This window comes from Podarcis pityusensis, assembly GCF_964106645.2.
Source record: "Podarcis pityusensis genome assembly, chromosome: 2".
Classification (NCBI taxonomy): Eukaryota; Metazoa; Chordata; class Lepidosauria; order Squamata; family Lacertidae; genus Podarcis; species Podarcis pityusensis.
In genome coordinates, this window is record NC_138029.1 from 31509703 (window position 1) to 31529086 (window position 19384).

Here is a 19384-nt window from a genome sequence, read left to right on the forward strand (position 1 = left end):
ATGTTATATACAAACAACATTTAGAAGCTGTACTTCTCAAATGATTTTTCTACGTCAAAAGTTCAGTGTGAATTTCTCTGTGTTCCTCGTAGGCTTGTTTTCAACAATCATGCGTGATCTCGCTAATATAACTCATCGTGGACCAAAATGGATCGTTCTGGATGGGGATATCGATCCGATGTGGATTGAGTCTTTGAATACGGTTATGGATGACAACAAGGTCAGTACAGGAAGTCAGAGATTAAATTGGTGGTTTCCACATCAGCAAGATGAAGAAGTAGTCACACCATCCTTGTTTCTCTCCCTCCTAGGTGCTCACCCTAGCAAGCAATGAGCGAATCCCACTAAATCCCACCATGAGGCTTGTTTTTGAGATCAGCCACCTAAGAACAGCAACACCTGCCACAGTGTCCAGAGCAGGAATCTTGTACATTAACCCTGCTGACCTTGGCTGGAATCCGTGAGTTTGAGTTCCCTTTTGAGTATATGAGTGTCTTCCCTTGCAGCAAAAGCAAGTTTCTTCATGGCATACAGAGGAAAAGCTTTCATCCCTTGATGCATTCATTTATTTACTTTGAAATATTTCTAAGGCACTTCATATATTATTTTTAAAAATATAAGGTGCATAAAACAGTGCACATCAACATAAAAGCACCCTAAAACAATATTATAACCATACATAAATCCAATGGTGCAGGGTCTAGATCTCTTTTTTTAATATAAATATTTTTTATTAGATTTTCCATTAAAAAAAACATTTTTACAAAATTATACATCCATTTTTAACTTAAACCCTTTTTTCCAGAACTTCCCTCAGCTTGTCTGATAATTTTCCGTTTATTTTTTTATCCTCGTCTCACATTTCCCAATATTATATTGCACTCAGATACTCTTAATCACATCATATTTTTTAAACAATATTTCTAACAGTAATTTCACAGAGCTTCTTGAAAGCCAACGAACATTATTTGCTCATCACACAATTTTTGATATACTCTGTAAATTTCTTCCAGTCCTCGGAGAATCTCTGGTCACGTTGGTTCCTAATTCTCCCCGTCAATCTGTCCATTTCTGCATATTCCATCAGTTTCATCCTCCATTCTTCTTTCGTGGGCATCTCTTCCTGTTTCCATTTCTGTGCCAGCAAAATTCTGGCTGCTGTTACTGCATACAAAACTAATTTCACATCTTTTTTACTAATTTCATTATCCAGTATTCCCAATAAGAGAGCTTCTGGTTTTTTAACAAAAGTATATTTCAACATTTTCTTTAACTCATTATAGATCATCTCCCAGAAGCTTTTTACCTTCTTACATTCCCACCACATATGGTAAAATGTTCCTTCTGTCTCCTTACACTTCCAACATTTATTACACATTTTATACATTTTACCCAGTTTTACTGTTGTTATATACCATCTATATAACATCTTCATAACATTTTCCTTAATCGTTGTACAAGCTGTAAACTTTAACCCATCCTTCCATAATTTAGTCCATTTCTCAAATTCAATATTATATCCGAAATCTCTAGCCCAACTAATCATTACAGATTTAACCTCTTCGTCCACAGTATTCCATTCCAACAATATTTTATACATTTTAGATAAAATTTTCACTTCATTGTTTAAGATTTCTTGTTGAAGTCTAGATTCTTTTTCAGAATATCCCCTCTCTAAAAACTCTTTTTTAAACATTTTATTTAGCTGAAAATAATGCAGCCAATCCTTAACATATTCTTTTACTTCTTCATATGGTTTCAATTTCCACTTATTTCCTTCCTTTTTTAATAGTTGCTCATATGTTATCCATCTCCCGCTCATATTTATCTTTTTAATACTCATAACCTTTAATGGTGATAACCAATGTGGAATCTTTGGTTCTAATACATTTTTATACCTATTCCAAACTCCAATCAAAGATCCTCTAAAGATGTGGTTTTCAAAACCTTTATGTATTCTTTTTTTATCATACCATAAGGCTATGATAATAGATTCGGTTGGCATGCGTATTTATGGTGCAGGGTCTAGATCTCATGGATCAGGGGCAGCCTGCGCAAAGAGATGTATCTTTACAAGACTTCTGTAGTAAATAATTGATGGTGCATATCTATGTTTTGACATAGATGTGACTGTGTTTAATGAAGGTGGATGAGAGAAATCAAGTTCCAGTGGTAGCTTCTTGTTAAACGTCGTCGTCTTCTTCTTTGGCGATCACTCGTAGCTGAGTAAGATTGTCTTCCAGTAAACACGGTTTTAACAATGAGTCCATAAGTGACTGTGGAGGCCAATTCTGGATCCACACATCCTTCCACAGTGGGGACATAGGTTCCCGGGTGGGAGTTGATCACGGTGTAGATTTGCCAAGCGTGCCTTCCTCTTAGCACGTTTCTCCCTTGCGTCCTGAGTTTGAGTGTCTTCAAAGTCCATGACCCCTTTGGTAAAGGCTGTTCTCCAACTGGAGCGCTCACAGGCCAGTGTTTCCCAGTTGTCGGTGTTTATGCTACATTTTTTAAGATTTGCCTTGAGACAGTCTTTAAACCTCTTGGGAATTTGAATCTTTCTTCCCCTAGCTGGCCCCACCTCTCTGCAGGGCTGATTGGTTAACTGAGGTTTGGTGGGAATCTCCAATGACTAGCGCAGGGAGGCAGGCCAGCCCAACTAATTGGTGGGTCCCACTGTAAAGGGCACCCACAAAGGAAGGTGTGAGCGCTCATTATTAACCAGACTCATCCCCCCTCTACTAGGTTTCCCGATAAATTGAAGAGTGTAATTGGTCTGATTTTGCTGTTGAATTTCATTTTAGTAATTTTTGGGTCCACTCCCTATGTTATCTGTTGCTGGTCTCCCAATATTTTACTTTTTTGTTATATTCCTTTGGGTGCCTAGAGACCATTGGTATTTGCCATTGAGATTCAAGCCCCATGCTAAAATTTTGGTTTGTGCTTTTAAAGTGGAGTAAAGGATTCTCTTGATCTAGCACAGCAGATCCACTTCTTTTTTAAGTAAACTTTTTGTGCTTTTGGAAGTGCTTTGAAAAGTGTGACATGACTGAATCAATAAACACCTCACAAGCAAGATTTGCGCATGCAGATGAAGATGAATGCTGAAAAAAGGGCATCTGGTGGAGCTTTGGAGTTTTTTTAATTGTAAACCATCATGAAAGGGATGAAATGAATAAATAACACGTTTCCCATTATACAGAAATTTGCAGTCCTTCTTACTGCAAACCATTTTATAAGTAGGAAAATTATTGTGATGATTAAAGATTATGACTTACCTATGAACACTGGGTTCAGTCATGAAATTTATTTGAATCTAGCACTAAACACCCTCCCCTATCCATTGGGCTCTTGTTATGTCACAGGTTCATGTTTTCTTGTTCTGCAAAATAAAGATCTACTGAGGCCTTAATTTCATCATCAATGGGATATCAGCAAGGTGAATTAAACAATGGAGGTTAGGATCTGAAATTGTAGTGAGACAAATGCAGTGCTTCGCTTCCTAGAACACATGTGGCTCATGTTACTATAATAGGGAAGCAAGTTACATGTTGCCCAGCAGCCGAATAAGAAAATGGTTCCTCTGCACTCTGAAAACGATGCAGTTTAAGTAAGAGGAAGGAGGTATAATGCTTGCCTAAAGTAGAATGTACATGTTCCATGCATGAGAGAATGCATCACATTGAATAAGTAATTTTATATCACCGTACAGAGTGGTGAGCAGCTGGATTGAGCGCCGGGAAGTACAGTCTGAAAAAGCCAATTTGATGATCCTGTTTGACAAATACTTGCCCACGTGTTTGGATAAGCTGAAGTTTGGGTTCAAGAAGATAACCCCTGTACCTGAAGTGACGGTGATACAAACGATCCTGTACCTTCTAGAATGCCTCTTAACCCCAGTCAACACGCCTCCGGATTCTTCCAAAGAGCTTTACGAGCTCTATTTTGTCTTTGCTTGTTTCTGGGCCTTTGGAGGAGCGATGTTCCAAGATCAGGTACCTTTAGAAATTTAAATTACTGTGTTCTGCTTCCCTACCTTCAGGGTATTATTGCCCAGTGGTGCATTAAGCAGCATTTATGTACACAGGGGCCATTTTTCTAGGTGCCTCTTCAAACGCTACCCCAATGACAAGGCTGGCACCAAAAATTGCTTCCTTGTGGCTGTGGTAACCTTTTAAATCTGCTTTCTGTGCATCCTGCCTGGATTGCTTGGTGCTCTCTCAGTGCCACATTTCCCATGAGGGCACAGCTGTGTGGAACCCCAGCCACATCACTCTTTCTTAGGGAAGCAGCATGTCTGTATTCACATTTTTTTAATTGTTTGGTTTTGATAGGATTCGTTTTTTATGTTTCTGACATTCTCTGTGGCCACTTAATATATCTATGATCAAATAAACATAAAAAGCATGTTAAATGTCCCTCTTTTCCTCACCAGCTTGTAGACTATCGTGTGGAGTTCAGCAAATGGTGGGTAAATGAGTTTAAAACCATCAAGTTTCCTTCTCAGGGGACTATTTTTGACTATTACATTGACTCAGATACGAAAAAGTTCATGCCCTGGACTGATAAAGTGCCTGTATTTGAGTTGGATCCAGACGTCCCATTGCAGGTAATGGCTAAAACCCATTTTTCTTCCCGTTCATATTTCATTTTAATTGCTTTTCCCCTATGGTGCTACAAAATAGAAACCAGTGCTGAGGAAAATTCCTGCATCAGCTCAGTATCCCAGTAAAGGGTAGGAACAGTATGCTAAGAGTGTTCTTGGTTTATATACGTAGCAATATGTCTGCCTCAGGTCACAGGGTTCCTGCTCCATCCCACAGAGTCAGGTATTCAGTCTTGTTTACATGCTTACTTAGGCACGGGGCAACAACAAAAAGAGCCTTGCATGTTGTAACTCCCTTCCTCACCAGTGGCTACTAGTCATGGCATATGCAGGAATTTGCTTCTGGCATGCCATCAGTGCAGAAGCATTGCAGTTCATCAGTTGGGAGGCAAATGCTCATTCATGCAAGGATAAGAAGAAATAGAAAATTACATCTGGAGAAGGACAAAACTGCATCACGTATGGTTTTTCAGAGCTCTATTATTATTATTACATTTATATTTTAGCTTCCCTTCAAGGAGCTCACAAAGGAAGTGGTGTATATGGTCCTCTCTCCCAGTTTATCCTCACAAGAACCCTGTGAGGTGGGTTAGACTGAGAGGAAAGTACTCCTTGCGGCAGTAGACATACATGAGTAATTTAGATATTTGAGCCTTGCAGCTCGGTTAGTAAAGCCACTGCTACTAATCTGGTCATTCCTCAGACAAATAAGTGAATTCCTGCAGCGCTAGAGGAAATCCTATGAATTTCCATTCAGCCCAAATAGCAGCCCTAGACAATTCTCAGTGATGAATCAACCTCCCTTGTTAAGATCACATTTATTAGGTCTGAGAGGAATTTACAGATCTAGCTTCTTTGGTGATTTGAAGATCTCAGAGAATTAGGAATGCTTAACACGATGCCTGTCTGAGATTTGTGAGGTCTTCACAAGAGTCTTGTTGCAAAGCCAGTTGAGAAAATGATTTTCCTATTATTATTATTAAAAATTATTTATACTTTTCAGGTTTATACATTTCACTAATTTTACAATCGTATTGACATTACAAAACTTGACTTCCTTCCCCCTCTTTTCTGTAGTTCCTTAAATTTATTTTCAATATATTCATCATATCCAAATTAACTTAATTTGCTCATTTATTCATCTTCTTTAAATATACACTCTTATGAAACTGCAGGAAAACGATTTTCCATGCACTTCTGCTTTACCGTGTCTTCAGAGGAATATTGTGCCAGAGAGTGCCTTCAGCCATGTGGTTTATGTTGTTCAGACTTTGTAAGGAGTTTCTTTTCATTCTGCTTTTGCAGGCCTCAATGGTCCACACAACAGAAACCATCCGGATTCGCTATTTCATGGATCTCTTAATGGCAAAGAAATGGCCTGTGATGCTAGTTGGGAATGCAGGCACTGGGAAGTCAGTGCTAATGGTAGATAAGCTGGACACCCTCAACACAGATGATTACTTGGTGCAATCTGTCCCCTTTAATTTCTACACAACTTCAGCAATGCTGCAATGTAAGGAGGCCGTGTGTGTGTGTGTGTGTGTGTGTGTGTTTTATTGCATTTATACCCCACCTTTTTCCTGAAAGGAGCAGAAGGTGGTGGCAACAGTTCTTTCTCTCCCCATTTTATCCTCACAACAACCCTGTGTCGTAGGTTAGGATGAGAGAAACAGTAATTGGCCCAAGATCACACCCAGTGAGCTTCATGGCCAAGTGGGGATATGAACTCTCGTATCTTCCAGGTCCTGGTCTGACACTCTAACCACTGTGCCACACTGGCTCAAATGTTCAGTAACAAAAAAAACCAGGTCTACTCTGGGCAATCTGTGTCTAGTACAACACATCCGTAGGTATCGCACATTTGTTACATGGGAGTTAGTTGTCTTTCCAGGAGGAAGCTTTGGGGAGATTGCATTTTCATAGCGCTTTACATGCCATGAATATTTGCAGAGAAAATGCCATTCTTTCTCCATTAAGCTTGGGCCGTTTTGTTACTCTGAAGTACTACCTGGGATATGGTCATAGCTGTCAACTGTTCCCTTTTTTGAAGGGAAATTCCCTTATTCCGAATAGGATTCCTCACAAGAAAAGAGAAAAATTGACAGCTATGGATATGGTTGTGGAGGGACCTAATGCCCGTAACACAAACAACATAATTTGACCTGCTCATGCAATCTTGTACAGCCCTGACGCCAGGACTCTGCACCCCATTTCGCTCACCCTTTTCACACAACACATCAGCTTGAGTGAATGTGCTGAGGGAGGCAACAGGATTGTAGCAGTGGACCTGATCCCCTACCTTTGTGGGATCAGTAGACTATGGAACAAAGTCTATATGCATTCAAACAATATACTTAAGAGCTCTGTATGTGCAGTCAGGAACCCTGCAAGAAAAGGAGAGGTCTCTGATTCCATGGACATCCCTTTTTGTTATTTAGTCATGTCCGATTCTTCGGGTCCCCAAGGACCAGAGCACACCAGGCACTCCTGTCTTCCACTGTTTCCTGCAGTTTGGTCAAACTCATGTTAGTAGCTTTGAGAACACTGTCCAGCCATCTCGTCCTCTGTCGTCCTCTTCTCCTTGTGCCCTCAATCTTTCCCAGCATCAGGGTCTTTTCCAGGGAGTCTTCTCTGTAGGGATTCCCAGTAGTGATGTATGGAAGTGAGAGCTGGACCATAAAGAAGGCTGATCGCTGAAGAATCGATGCTTTTGAATTATGGTGCTGGAGGAGACTCTAGAGAGTCCCATGGACTGCAAGAAGATCAAGCCTATCCATTCTATGCAAAGAATGAAGACGAAGCCTGCCGACATTTGCAGTCATGCTGCCATCCTCCACCATCATCTATTGCACCGTGCTCCATGCGCATTCCCTCACCCTGGATGTGTTAATGTGAAAAGCACTTCTAATGGGTCTGGCTGTCTGTGAGCTACTCCACTCTCCCTTCAAACTAGTCAGCTTCTGTTCTCATGGGGCTCTTGTGTGGCTAAGCTGCCTGCCCCCTCAGTAAGATCATCTCTCCTTCCCCACTGATACAAGACTGCCTTTCCCACATAAATCCGATTAGAATGTTTGATGCATTATTATGTTTTATATATTCTGCAAGCCAGCCAGAGTGGCTGGGGAAACCCAGCCAGTTGGGCAGCATATAAATATCAAAATTATTCTTATATTGTTATTATTATGCTATTCAATTTTGAACAGGCATGTGTAGGGCTGCCTTTACAGCAGGATGGAGCTGAGGAAAGCTTTACCTGATTGCCAGGATAAGACCCTGTGACATTTGTTTCTGTGTGGTCTTCTTTTTTTTATGCAGCTATTCTTGAGAAGCCCCTGGAGAAGAAATCCGGCAGGAACTTTGGTCCCCCTGGTACCAAGAAACTCATCTACTTCATAGATGATATGAACATGCCAGAAGTCGACAAATATGGCACTGTGGCTCCTCATACCTTAATCAGGCAACACATGGACCATGGGCACTGGTAGGAATGCACTTTGTCACATGACTCCTGGTCAACGCGCATATTTGAATGGCACAGTTGAATGTTGTGGAACTTCATGTGCTACATATACACACCCAAATGATACTCTCATTTTCTACCAGTAATCTCCATTGAGACAGGGATTCTGGAACTGTGACGATCTAAAAGGCAATGAAATATATGCAGTAGAAATGGGTACACATAAGTGTGACACCACCCTCTTGCTGTAAGGTTTTGAAGTCTTGCTTTCACACTTTCGCTGTTTTGAACTGACTCCACACCTTCAACACCAATCTATATAGTATATTCCCAAAAAAAAAGTAGCTCCCTTGTATACTGTATCCAACACAAGGCTAGATTTCTGTGATGGACACCTGGCTTTTGTGTGGGAGTTACAGCACACTATTATTTGATGTGCAGAATGTAAAATGTCCGCTTCTATAGACCTCTGAACAAGTCCAGAGGAGTCGGACCAAGATCTGTTTTTGCAACATTGTATCAAATTCTACCTCCTACCCCTTTGGTGTTCCCACAGCAGACTCCCAGAAAGAAAATAAGTTAGGCATTCTGTGTCCAAGCAGCAATATCATCAGCCCCACAACATCACAAGCAGAAATCTTCATTTGGCTTAAGTAAGGAATCGGAACTCAGAAAGTATTGTGCTTAACCCAGTAATGTGCAACATATTTATACATTTGTGTGTACACACAGCATGTACATGCACATTTCTAATTATGAGGGAGACATATGTTCTCTGGAAGTAGATGAACAAACGCCATGGTAATGTTGCCACCTCGCAGCCAAAGACAGAAAATGCAGGCTGGTCTTGGACACACACCCTTTGGTCTATTTCCTTTATTCGTCTGGAGTAGGGGTGTGTGTGTGTGTGTGTGTGTGTGTGTGTGTGTGTGTAACTCGAGTAATGTAACCTCCCTGACTCAACCCTCAGACTTTTGTTGCTGGATATTGCAGATGGGTTAATGATGAATGATGTGTGGATTGCAAAAGGTTTTAATACATAAAAATCCAGTGTAATCTAGAAAAAACAGAGTGTTTGAATGTTTGCTTCCTGCAAAATGTGTGCAAATGACCACTGTGGAGAGAGCTGTGGAGATTCCACTGGATTAGCTAAACTAGGGCTGACTGAGTTGGGATATGGATCTGAAGTAGATCTTCAAATCCTATCATGCTTCCCTTGGGAACAATCTCCAGCTTGTGCTTCCACAGAGCTGATGTATCTCTCAAAATCTCGTTCGTGTTCTCTTAATGAGAGGAGGTCATGAAAAGAAGTCTTCATTTTGCCCTTTGCCCTCATGTTCCGTAAATGTACGTGCAAGATAGATGAGACTTCATACGGAGCTTTGTGCAAGAGTTGCATCTCAGAATCGTGTCTCCTTCTTGCTTATTTCCTTTAGGTATGACAGAACCAAGCTGACACTGAAGGATATTCACAACTGCCAGTATGTTGCATGTATGAATCCAACTTCTGGATCCTTCACCATTGACTCAAGACTCCAGGTACCTGTCAAAGACCCCTGTTGTAGGGGTTTCAGTCAAAGGCATCTGCTACACCCCTGCAACGTTTGCTTCTTTGGATTTGGTCTCTTCTTCCCAAGTGGAAGCAGAAAAGCAGATCGTGTCTGGGTTTTTTGGCTTTCTTTTAGAGAATTAAAATGTGCCCTTTCGTTTAAGAGAGTGCTGCCCAGCCTGATCTTTATGAATGCCTTTTGTTGCAGCGACATTTCTGTGTGTTTGCGGTGAGTTTCCCAGGACAAGATGCTCTTATGGCTATCTACAGTACCATCCTGGGTCAGCACTTGGCCCTCCGAACTGTCCCCATGGTGGTTCAAAAGATTCATTCACAGCTTGTTTCTGCAGCTCTGGGTAAGCACTTGCAAAAGTAGAAAACCTTGCCATGGCTCATGCTTTTCATGATTACTGTCCTCTCTTTGCTCTGTTTTCTAGTTCAGGTTCAGGTCACACAAACAGCCCCTCATTTTCATGTATATCTGCTGTATTTCTCCACAACAGCCTTGCATCAGAAAATCACATCAACCTTTCTTCCTACGGCCATCAAATTCCACTACGTTTTCAATCTCCGGGATCTTTCTAACATCTTCCAGGTACAATGTCACTTCTGCATAGCGATTTGCACTTTGCTATGAGTGTGGATTTCTCTTTCCCTATTCCCTAGGAATAGCGTGGGCAAAACATAGTCCCACTGGCTGGGGACGGTGGGGGAGCGGATCTAGTCTGTTGAGGCCATTATACCTGTGTCCTCAGAGGACACCCAGCTTAGGAAGTGGAAGGCAAGCAAAATTGGTCTCTCCAACCAAAGCCATGCTGGCTTCCTTCCTTTCTGAAGGGGAAAGGAATGGATTTTGACTCAAGGACTGACCACCCATATTAGCCATGCTGATTTCAAGCTGAAGGTGATTGAGACCGATGTGCTGCTTCACCAGCATCCTAGGGGAGGCCCATCTTAGCCTTGCCAATTTGCTCAGAGAAGTGTGAAGAGCCCCATGGATGGTAGGATGCAGAGTGTAACTGCCTCCTAACCCTTTTGCTCTCTTTCTGAATCCTTGATCAATTACCTTCTGCCCCTGCATCCTATTCCCCTACCTATGCTGATTTCAAAGGGATAGGGAAAGAGAGATCCACAGAGCTTCCGGCAAGTCATGTTTATATAGAGGTGTCCCTGCCTTGCCTCTGTTTTCTCCCCGTATCATCTCCCCTTTCAGAAGCAGTTCATGCCTTTTACAGCTTGCAGTCCTCCTCCCGTGATTCAGCATGACTGTTCTTCTTACAGCCATTGTGAATTTATACAGTATGACATTTCCCGAGGCGTTCTGTTCTGGCATAAGGAAATGCAATCTGTTAACATCCATGTAACTGCCGTAAACACAAGGGCCCTGGGGAGCAACAAGCTTTCTTGGAAACGCAAAGCTTGCCACCACGTTGTTGTCCCTCCTTTGTCAGTTTTTCAGCGTTCCCTTTGTTTTGTTACAGGCGAGCGAAGTGCTTCTTTTGCCATGGCACTTGTCAGATTTAGAGCAGTGGGCCGGGTACTCCGTTATGCGACTGGAGCACTGCAAAGAGTGCCCAAGATGCCAGCCAATCAGTCTTGGGAATAACGACCCACAAATTATAGAATCATAGAATGGCAGAGTTGGAAGGGCCCTGAGTATCATCTGAGTATCATCATCCTGTGATGCAGGAATATGCAGCTATCCCATATGGGAATCGAACCTGCAACCTTGGCAATATCAGCACCATGCTCTAACCAACTGAGCTAGCCAAGAGTTATGTCCCATGTACTATTCCTTTAAATCATGAATAGCCAATCTGGTGCCCTCCAGTTATTGTCGGATTGTATACTCACCTAGACACTTGCATGCTCAAGCACACAGAGACTATTCTTCCCTCTCTAGCCCCATCAACCTCAGTGTGGGCATGCTAGCAGGTTCGGAAACTGGAGAGTGTTATAACTGTCATTGCTAAGCAACCACAATTCCCAATACTTCATCCCCAAGGCCTGGCAATTTTTTTCCTAGAGAGGTAGCAGCAGCGGTGGTGGTGGATTCCCTCCCATAGTAAACTTTTATATGCTGACATTTTAAGTAATGAAGGCAGAACCCACACTCAATACCTCTCATAGCGTTCCTCTGGGTTTGTGGGATCTGCATCTGTAAGCACGCTTGGCCTAGGACCCACGTCAGCCTAGGACCCACGTACCTATGGGACCGCCTCTCCTGGTATGCCCCGTGGAGGACCTTAAGGTCCACAAATGACAACATTTTGGAGGTCCCAGGTTGCAAGGTGGTTAGATTGGTCGCAACTAGGGCCAGGGCCTTTTCAGTACTGGCCCCGACTTGGTGGAATGCTCTGTCACAAGAGACTAGGGCCCTGCGGGACTTGACATCTTTCTGCAGGGCCTGCAAGACAGAGCTGTTCCGCCTGGCCTTTGGTTTGGACTCAGTCTGACCCTTATGTTTCCCTCCCCCTATGGTTTTGATGAGGCTGCATTTTAAATTGCATTTTAACCTGTATTTTAAATTGGGTCCCCCCCCCCATTATGTTTTTACTGTAATTTTACTGTTGTTAGCCGCCATGAGCCTGGCTCTGGCCGGGGAGGGCGGGGTATAAATAAAATTTATTATTATTATTATTATTATTATTTATTTGAACTGTCACATAGGGAGGAAATCCTTATAGCTTATCACAGTGTTTGCATTGGGCAGAAGAGGGCAATGCAAACATGTTGAGGATAAGCAAGATGGAAGGGCTCTGCTTCTTGATGCCATCAGAAGTCTCTGCTGCCTGTGCTTGCTTCAGCAGCGCATTTGCCAGAAAGCAGCACTGTTGCCTTATGGGACCAGGCAGCCAGTGCTGGAAGCGTTTTCTGTCTTTGGCAGGGACTTCTCTTCTCCACGGCCGAATGCCTCCGAGTGCCGGTGGACCTGGTCCGACTGTGGCTGCACGAAGCCACAAGGGTTTACTGTGACAAACTTGTGGAGGAAAAAGATCAGGAGAGTTTTGGCCGGGTCATGATGGCTACTTGCAAAAAATTCTTTGAGGTAGGGTAGTCATTCTTCTGTCATTCTTCAGCTGATACACTAGATTCAAAGGTGAATGTGGGCTCTGCCGGGATGCCTGCAGTCCGGTCCATATTACAGTGGTACCTCGGGTTACATACGCTTCAGGTTACAGACTCCGCTAACCCAGAAATATTACCTCAGGTTAAGAACTTTGCTTCAGTATGAGAACAGAAATTGTGCTCCGGCGGCGCAGCAGCAGCAGGATGCCCCATTAGCTAAAGTGGTGCTTCAGGTTAAGAACAGCTTCAGGTTAAGAACGGACCTCCGGAACGAATTAAGTAGTTAACCCGAGGTACCACTGTAATAAGTAGAAGCGTGACTGGGAACAAACTTATTTGAAACTTCATCCAAATCCGCATAGGCTTCCTTAAAACAAGAATCCTAGAACATTTGAAAATGTCCAGGGCTGGCTCCTGATTTGAGGCAGCCCTGAACAAAAGGCCCTTTCCCCCCTCTCTGTCAATGGGATCTAGGTACCTTATCTGGCTTTGATGGCAGCACCCCAAGTGGCATTGGACAGCGGGATCTAAGCCTCCTGTAAAAATTTTCACCAATACCAAATTTTCACCATTGTGGAGAATTTAAAGGGTGGCTAGTCCCAGTGATTGCTGCTTCGAGTGTGAGGCTAGAAAAAGAATTCACGGGAGCCCAGGAAAGGCCCTGGGGCCCTGGCAGCTGCCCAAGGAGTCCAGATGCTGATCCAGCATCATCTGCTGACATCCTGCCTTCCTCATGCCAAATCACAGCTATATCACAGTTACCATTTCGAATAGGCACTAGCAGCTGTAGCAGAGATGGAGGGATAACACAGAGTTCAGCGACTGACCCTCCCATCCCCCCCATACACTTGCACCCAGTCCAAATGTTTGCTATCCTTAAAGGTAAAAAGCAGCTTATGGGATTATGTTTGTCCTTTCTGCAGGAGCTAGGTGACAATGTTGTCTTTGCGAAGCCAAATATTTATTGCCACTTTGCTCAGGGCATTGGCGATCCCAAGTATCTCCCAGTTTCTAACATTCAGTCTCTGAATAAGCTGCTTACAGAAGCCCTGGACAGCTACAACGAGGTCAATGCAGTGATGAATTTGGTGAGTGAAGCTGGAACTAAAACCCAGGGAGAAGATGGCAATTACCATGCTGGTCCTGAAAGGGGTAGTGGTCTTTCTCTTAGGCTTAAAGGTGTAGTCTTAAGTTCTTGCCACTGTTCATTTAGCACATGGGTAGGCAAACTAAGGCCCAGGGGCCGGATCCGGTCCAATCGCCTTCTAAATCCGGCCGCGGATGGTCTGGGGAATCAGCGTATTTTTACATGAGTAGAATGTGTCCTTTTATTTAAAATGCACCTCTGGGTTATTTGTGGGGCCTGCCTGGTGTTTTTACATGAGTAGAATGTGTGCTTTTATTTAAAATGCATCTCTGGGTTATTTGTGGGGCAGAGGAATTCGTTCTTTTCTTTTCTTTTTCCAGAATATAGTCCGGCCCCCCCACAAGGTCTGAGGGACAGTGGACCGGCCCCCTGCTGAAAAAGTTTGCTGACCCCTGATTTAGCATATTCCTGCAGTCAATTGCTTAAATCCATTGAAGTTCTGAATGCAAAATGTCCCGAGTAGTACAAAGTTGGGGGTGGGAGAGGAGCAGAAATGGTGTGCTCCGGTGGAGTTGAGTAAATAGGTGGTTATTTTAAAATTATAAAAGAGAAATGCACCAGTAAGGGTGGAAATAGTCAGGTGGGGCATTGGCTAAGATAAATGGCGTTGTGAAACATTTATCCAAAAAAACCTACAGGGACATCATGTTAAAGTTACTGGGGGGCGGGCGGGAGTGTGCGCTATTTGTTGTTCCAAAAAACCCAGATCACAAATTAGGACAGGACGCATCAGATGTGGGCTGCGCAAAGTAGCCCATACTAATAAAATCCATGCTAAAATTGGTTGGTATATAGGCCATAATGTTAGACTTTTGTATTATTGTGGGCTGTGCTATTAATAATCCTTCCTTGGCTATTGCAGGTGCTGTTTGATGATGCTGTCTCCCACGTCTGCAGGATCAATCGCATCTTAGAGTCTCCCAGAGGGAACGCTTTGCTAGTGGGCGTCGGAGGGAGTGGCAAGCAGAGCCTGTCTCGGTTGGCAGCCTATATCAGCGCCTTGGATGTGTTTCAGATCACACTGAAGAAAGGCTATGGGATTCCAGACCTCAAAGTGAGAAGCAAAGTGGTTTTCTCTAGAGGGTGTCCCAGTAGAAAAAGAACCATAACTGGTGCCAAATCCCTGATACCCAGAATGCCTCTAGATTGGTCGTTCTTTTGCAGGAGGGATTCAGGTGCATCCGAGAACCTTAGGTTTGTGCAGTTAAAGTGGATTAAAGCGCTCTGTTGCCCTAGCACAGTAACACTTCATACATACTCTATGCCTGCCATGAACCTTTTTAAAATTGGCTGCAAGGCAAGACATGGACTGCCTGTCAGCGCTGCAGCTGCTGCACATAGAGAAAGGTTCTGTGGCCTGAAGAGTTCTGGGAGGTTTTGCCGCTGTAGGCAAAACGTCCCTTCCCTGCCTTGCCGCCATGGCCCTATTGCCACTGGCCATGCCACTGCAATTGCACCCTTGCCCACGGCTGCTCCCATGCCACGGCAAGGGCAAAGGTGTTGTGGCAGTGGCGAAACTGGCAGGGTTGGCAACAGTGGGGGTGGGGTGTGTGGCAGATTTGCCACCTGAGGCAAATTGCTTCACCTCATCTCATCTGAGTGCTGGCCTTGCTCTCATTCTTAGAATCATCTACTTTGGCTTCCCATGTCTGTGGAGCTGAGTCAGGGACTAACTTACATATTTTTCAAGCAAGGAAAGTGCAAGTGAGGAACATATCCTTTTAAAAAGCTGACTATTTTTTGTACACACCTCTGGTTGCTCAGTCCCTCTGCCCCACAATGTGATCTGAGGTATGTGCACTGTGGTAGTTTTCTTTTCGGGGGGGGGGGAGAGGGAATAAGTGGCAACGTTTAGCTTTGGTAACACATCAGTTCTGTATCCAAGCATAGGTTCTAGTGTTATGACAGCCATTGCGCTTCTCCAAACTTCTTTGGTCAGAGGCATGTTTTGATCTATGGGCTACTTTTAAAATGAGGCTGCATTTTAAACTGCATTTTAACCTGTATTTTAAATTGGTTTTTATTTTATTATTACTATTACGTTTTTACTGTAATTTTAATGGCGTTAGCCGCCCTGGGCCCGGCTCTGGCCGGGGAGGGCAGGGTATAAATAAAAAATTTGATGATGATGATGATGATGTATGTGTTCTGATGCTGAGCAGCAGAGAGAGGAAACTCCTGCCATTGTGTCAGCCTGCTTGGGAAGTGCAAGAGTGGCACCTAGTGTTCACTAGGGAATATGCTGGTTTGTGTTTCCTCCCTGCAATCGCTCTGGCAAGGGAAACACTTGGCAAGACGAGCCCCAGATCCAAGAAGTGCATCCTTGCAGCTGCTCCCTTTCTGCAGTTTAAAGATGTGGCTGGGTGACCGTAGCTCTTTTCAGGAATCTTGTTCAAAGTAAAGGGGTCACAGTAAGGATAAGGGAGGTGTTCGATGCAGTTTGCAATTAAAAAGATAAAACTATCTGATTCCCATTTACCCAAACAATGTGTGAACCGTAATTTGAACTTTTCGCGAAGCAGTTCTCCAGCGAAACTATCTGTACAAAAGTGCATATAGTAGGGGAAAGTGTGAATAAATGCTACCCCCCCCAACATAACTTTCAAAATGTATTGTAATAGGAGGAATTTGCTTGCCAAAAAATGTATACAGTGGTACCTCGGGTTAAGTACTTAATTCGTTCCGGAGGTCCGTACTTAATTTGAAACTGTTCTTAACCTGAAGCACCACTTTAGATAATGGGGCCTCCTGCTGCTGCCGCGCCGTCAGAGCACAATTTCTGTTCTCATCCTGAAGCAAAGTTCTTAATCTGAAGCACTATTTCTGGGTTAGCAGAGTCTGTAACCTGAAGCGTATGGTAACCCGAGGTACCACTGTATTAGACAAAATTCCAAAAAACACACAAAAAACCACGTTTCAGGAGAAATACACACTGATATTGCTGGCAAATTTTCATGAGAACTTTGGAGGGTTTTTTTAATGCAAACTGATGTGGAGAACTGAACAGGAAAAATGAGAACCTGAGAGAAACTGAAATTGCCATCCCTGCAACAAAGCCTGTTGGCCCCACCCTTCTGTCATGTCCCTGTCACCGGCTTCATCATCTCGCACATGTTGGGAAGGTGAACTTCTGCAGTGGGGGGGGGGGCCTGCTATGCTCGTGGTGACTCCCCATGTGATTTAGAACCCCGGAAGATCAGGATTCCATATCGCACTGGAGCCTCCAGAAGAGTCCCTCTGTGGTGCTGAGGTTCACCTTCCCAACCCAGTAGAATGGGCAGAGGCAACAGGCTCTGGTAATTGCGTGGGGAAGAGAAGGCCCAAATAGGGCTTTCCAAAATGGCGTACAGATCTGAAGATTAGCTTTTCCTCTTGTGGTCCATCTTTCACAAAAGGAAAGCTGCCTCTTTCCCATATCAGTGTTGGGAACTTTTAAGAGGAATAACTCCCCGTCAAAAAAAAAGGAAGCGTCTTCTCTCTCTCTCTCTCTTTAATGTAAGAAACTGACATGTGTCTGTTCTGTGGTCCAGGCTGACTTGGCTTCCCAGTACATCAAATCTGCTGTGAAGAACACCCCCACCGTGTTCCTCATGACGGACTCACAGGTTGCTGAGGAGCAGTTCTTGGTATTGATTAATGACCTGCTGGCATCTGGTGAGATCCCGGGTCTCTTCCAGGATGATGAAGTGGAAAACATTATTAGTTCCATGAGGCCCCAAGTGAAGTCCATGGGCATGCAGGACACTAGGGAAAACTGCTGGAAGTTCTTTATTGACAAAGTCCGTCGGCAGCTGAAGGTGAGAAGGCCACCTTCTTCCCGAATACGGGGTGGTTGTGGTTGTTTTCATTCCAAAATCTTTGTACAACAGGGACATACTAAATTTTGACTGTGTGTGTAGTTGAGACTAAAGTACCATCTCTGCCACTCACACTGTTGGGCGTGTGGGGTAGATGAAAGCAGGAACTTGTGGCTGAACGGTGCAGCAAGACTTAATAAAGCAATGTCCCTTTTGGAAGTGTTGGGAGGAGAAAGCCCTGCCTTTGGGTCTCTGGTGCAAGTCACAAAAATGTCCTAGGCCAGCACTATTTATGTGGGGTGAAAGGCTCAAGAGGAAGTGAATCTGACGCTAAAATTGAAGCAGGTCTTGGAACGTTGTTTTATAATACCGAGACCTAAATGGAGTACCCAGGAATATCTGAAGAGGGGCAGGGGGGAAGCTATTGCTGGCATTAACAGATGCCAGTAACAATGAAGGATACTTCAAGTCATTCCATCAGCTATCAGTGGGGGGGGGGGGGACAAGCATTCACTGGCATAGGCTGCACATCTAGTGCCCTTCCAGTGGTGCTTGTCTGTCTCATCAGGAGATTATGGGATTTGCAAAAGATTATACTTACAGTGGTTCGAGCACATGCCGTAGAAACATACTTCTGTTGTTAACCACAGAACTTAATAAATCACAGTTTAAAAATGAAGGGTAGAAAATGACAAGGTTTTGCTTTCCACAGGATCTCAAATGTAGGTGGGGGGAAACCCTCCTAACAGAAACATTTCTGTGCCTCGTTTCTGAGAGCCTTTAGTGAACAGCATCTCATAAAAAGAATGAAAGCCTCTGAAATGTGTCATTGTCCATGCTACTGTGGTAAATATCCACATGGCAAAGTCTTGCGCCTGTTTGAGGCTTTGGGCCTTTGCTGTTGTCGAAACAGCTGAAAGGGCCTCCTCCAAGAGGCTTACTTTGTGCCCCCCATTGATGGATGCATTGCAGATCTGCAGTCACTATTATTTAACATCCATTTACCCTGATTTTTCTCAGAGTGGCTTAACCAGTGCTTTGAATTAGCAGGGTCCAGATTCTCATGTTTCGGGTGTTCTCCTTTTCTTTAAATTTGTCTCTCTTCCCTGGTCACTTCCTCTGTGTGTGAAAGGAGACAAACCTCCTGCACTTGTTCTGATTTTCCTTCTCCCTGCCACGGTGCTCCTCTGCAAACAAATAATATTTAATGGGCTTCTTCTGAAGTATGTCTTCCTATAATGGAGAATAAATATTATTAAAAGCACATATTGAGGTGAAGACGTGCTCCAGAGGAAGAGCAAGTAATGATAAAATTCTGAAGAATGAAACATTATGAAGTTCTCTTCTTAGGTAGGTTTTTTCCCCCCAAGCTCTCTAAATCCAATGAAAGAAGAGGTGTGTCCTAAAATCACTTTCAGTCTCCCAACAGATGCAAAGGCACAGCTCCCAAATCCCACACAGGCTATAGGTGCTTCAAGTGTTGTACTTTGCCAGTGCCCAGGGGATCCTCAATTGCACTGCATAGCCACTAGGAGTAGCAAAATGGCTTTTTAACCTGGTGGCTGACTGGACTTAGGTTGCACCCCTCTCTTCAGCTGATGAAACAGAGCTAAAAGTCTTAATGAGGCTGGGGATTTGCCCTGGATGGTTTGTGCATGCTCAAGCCCATTTGTCCTGGGGCATTACCCCACACCTCAGAGGGAGGAAAACAAATGCTCAACTACTGTAGGGTTGCCATATTTCAGAAAATGAAAAC

The 19384-nt window shown here is 43.7% G+C and overlaps 1 protein-coding gene across 2 annotated transcripts in view; it reads left to right on the top strand.

Moving 5' to 3' along the window:
* Window positions 1-19384, top strand: part of DNAH17 (dynein axonemal heavy chain 17) — a 95756-nt gene that overhangs the window by 41846 nt on the left and 34526 nt on the right. For both annotated transcript variants that reach the window (XM_080993519.1, XM_080993520.1), the window contains 13 exons: window positions 93-220; window positions 312-460; window positions 3713-3995; window positions 4436-4609; window positions 5912-6119; window positions 7922-8087; window positions 9503-9605; window positions 9824-9971; window positions 10119-10210; window positions 12503-12664; window positions 13608-13772; window positions 14694-14885; window positions 17362-17628. In XM_080993519.1, the coding sequence (XP_080849645.1) occupies window positions 93-220; window positions 312-460; window positions 3713-3995; window positions 4436-4609; window positions 5912-6119; window positions 7922-8087; window positions 9503-9605; window positions 9824-9971; window positions 10119-10210; window positions 12503-12664; window positions 13608-13772; window positions 14694-14885; window positions 17362-17628 (2237 nt within the window). The remainder of the gene's footprint in view (window positions 1-92; window positions 221-311; window positions 461-3712; window positions 3996-4435; window positions 4610-5911; window positions 6120-7921; window positions 8088-9502; window positions 9606-9823; window positions 9972-10118; window positions 10211-12502; window positions 12665-13607; window positions 13773-14693; window positions 14886-17361; window positions 17629-19384) is intronic.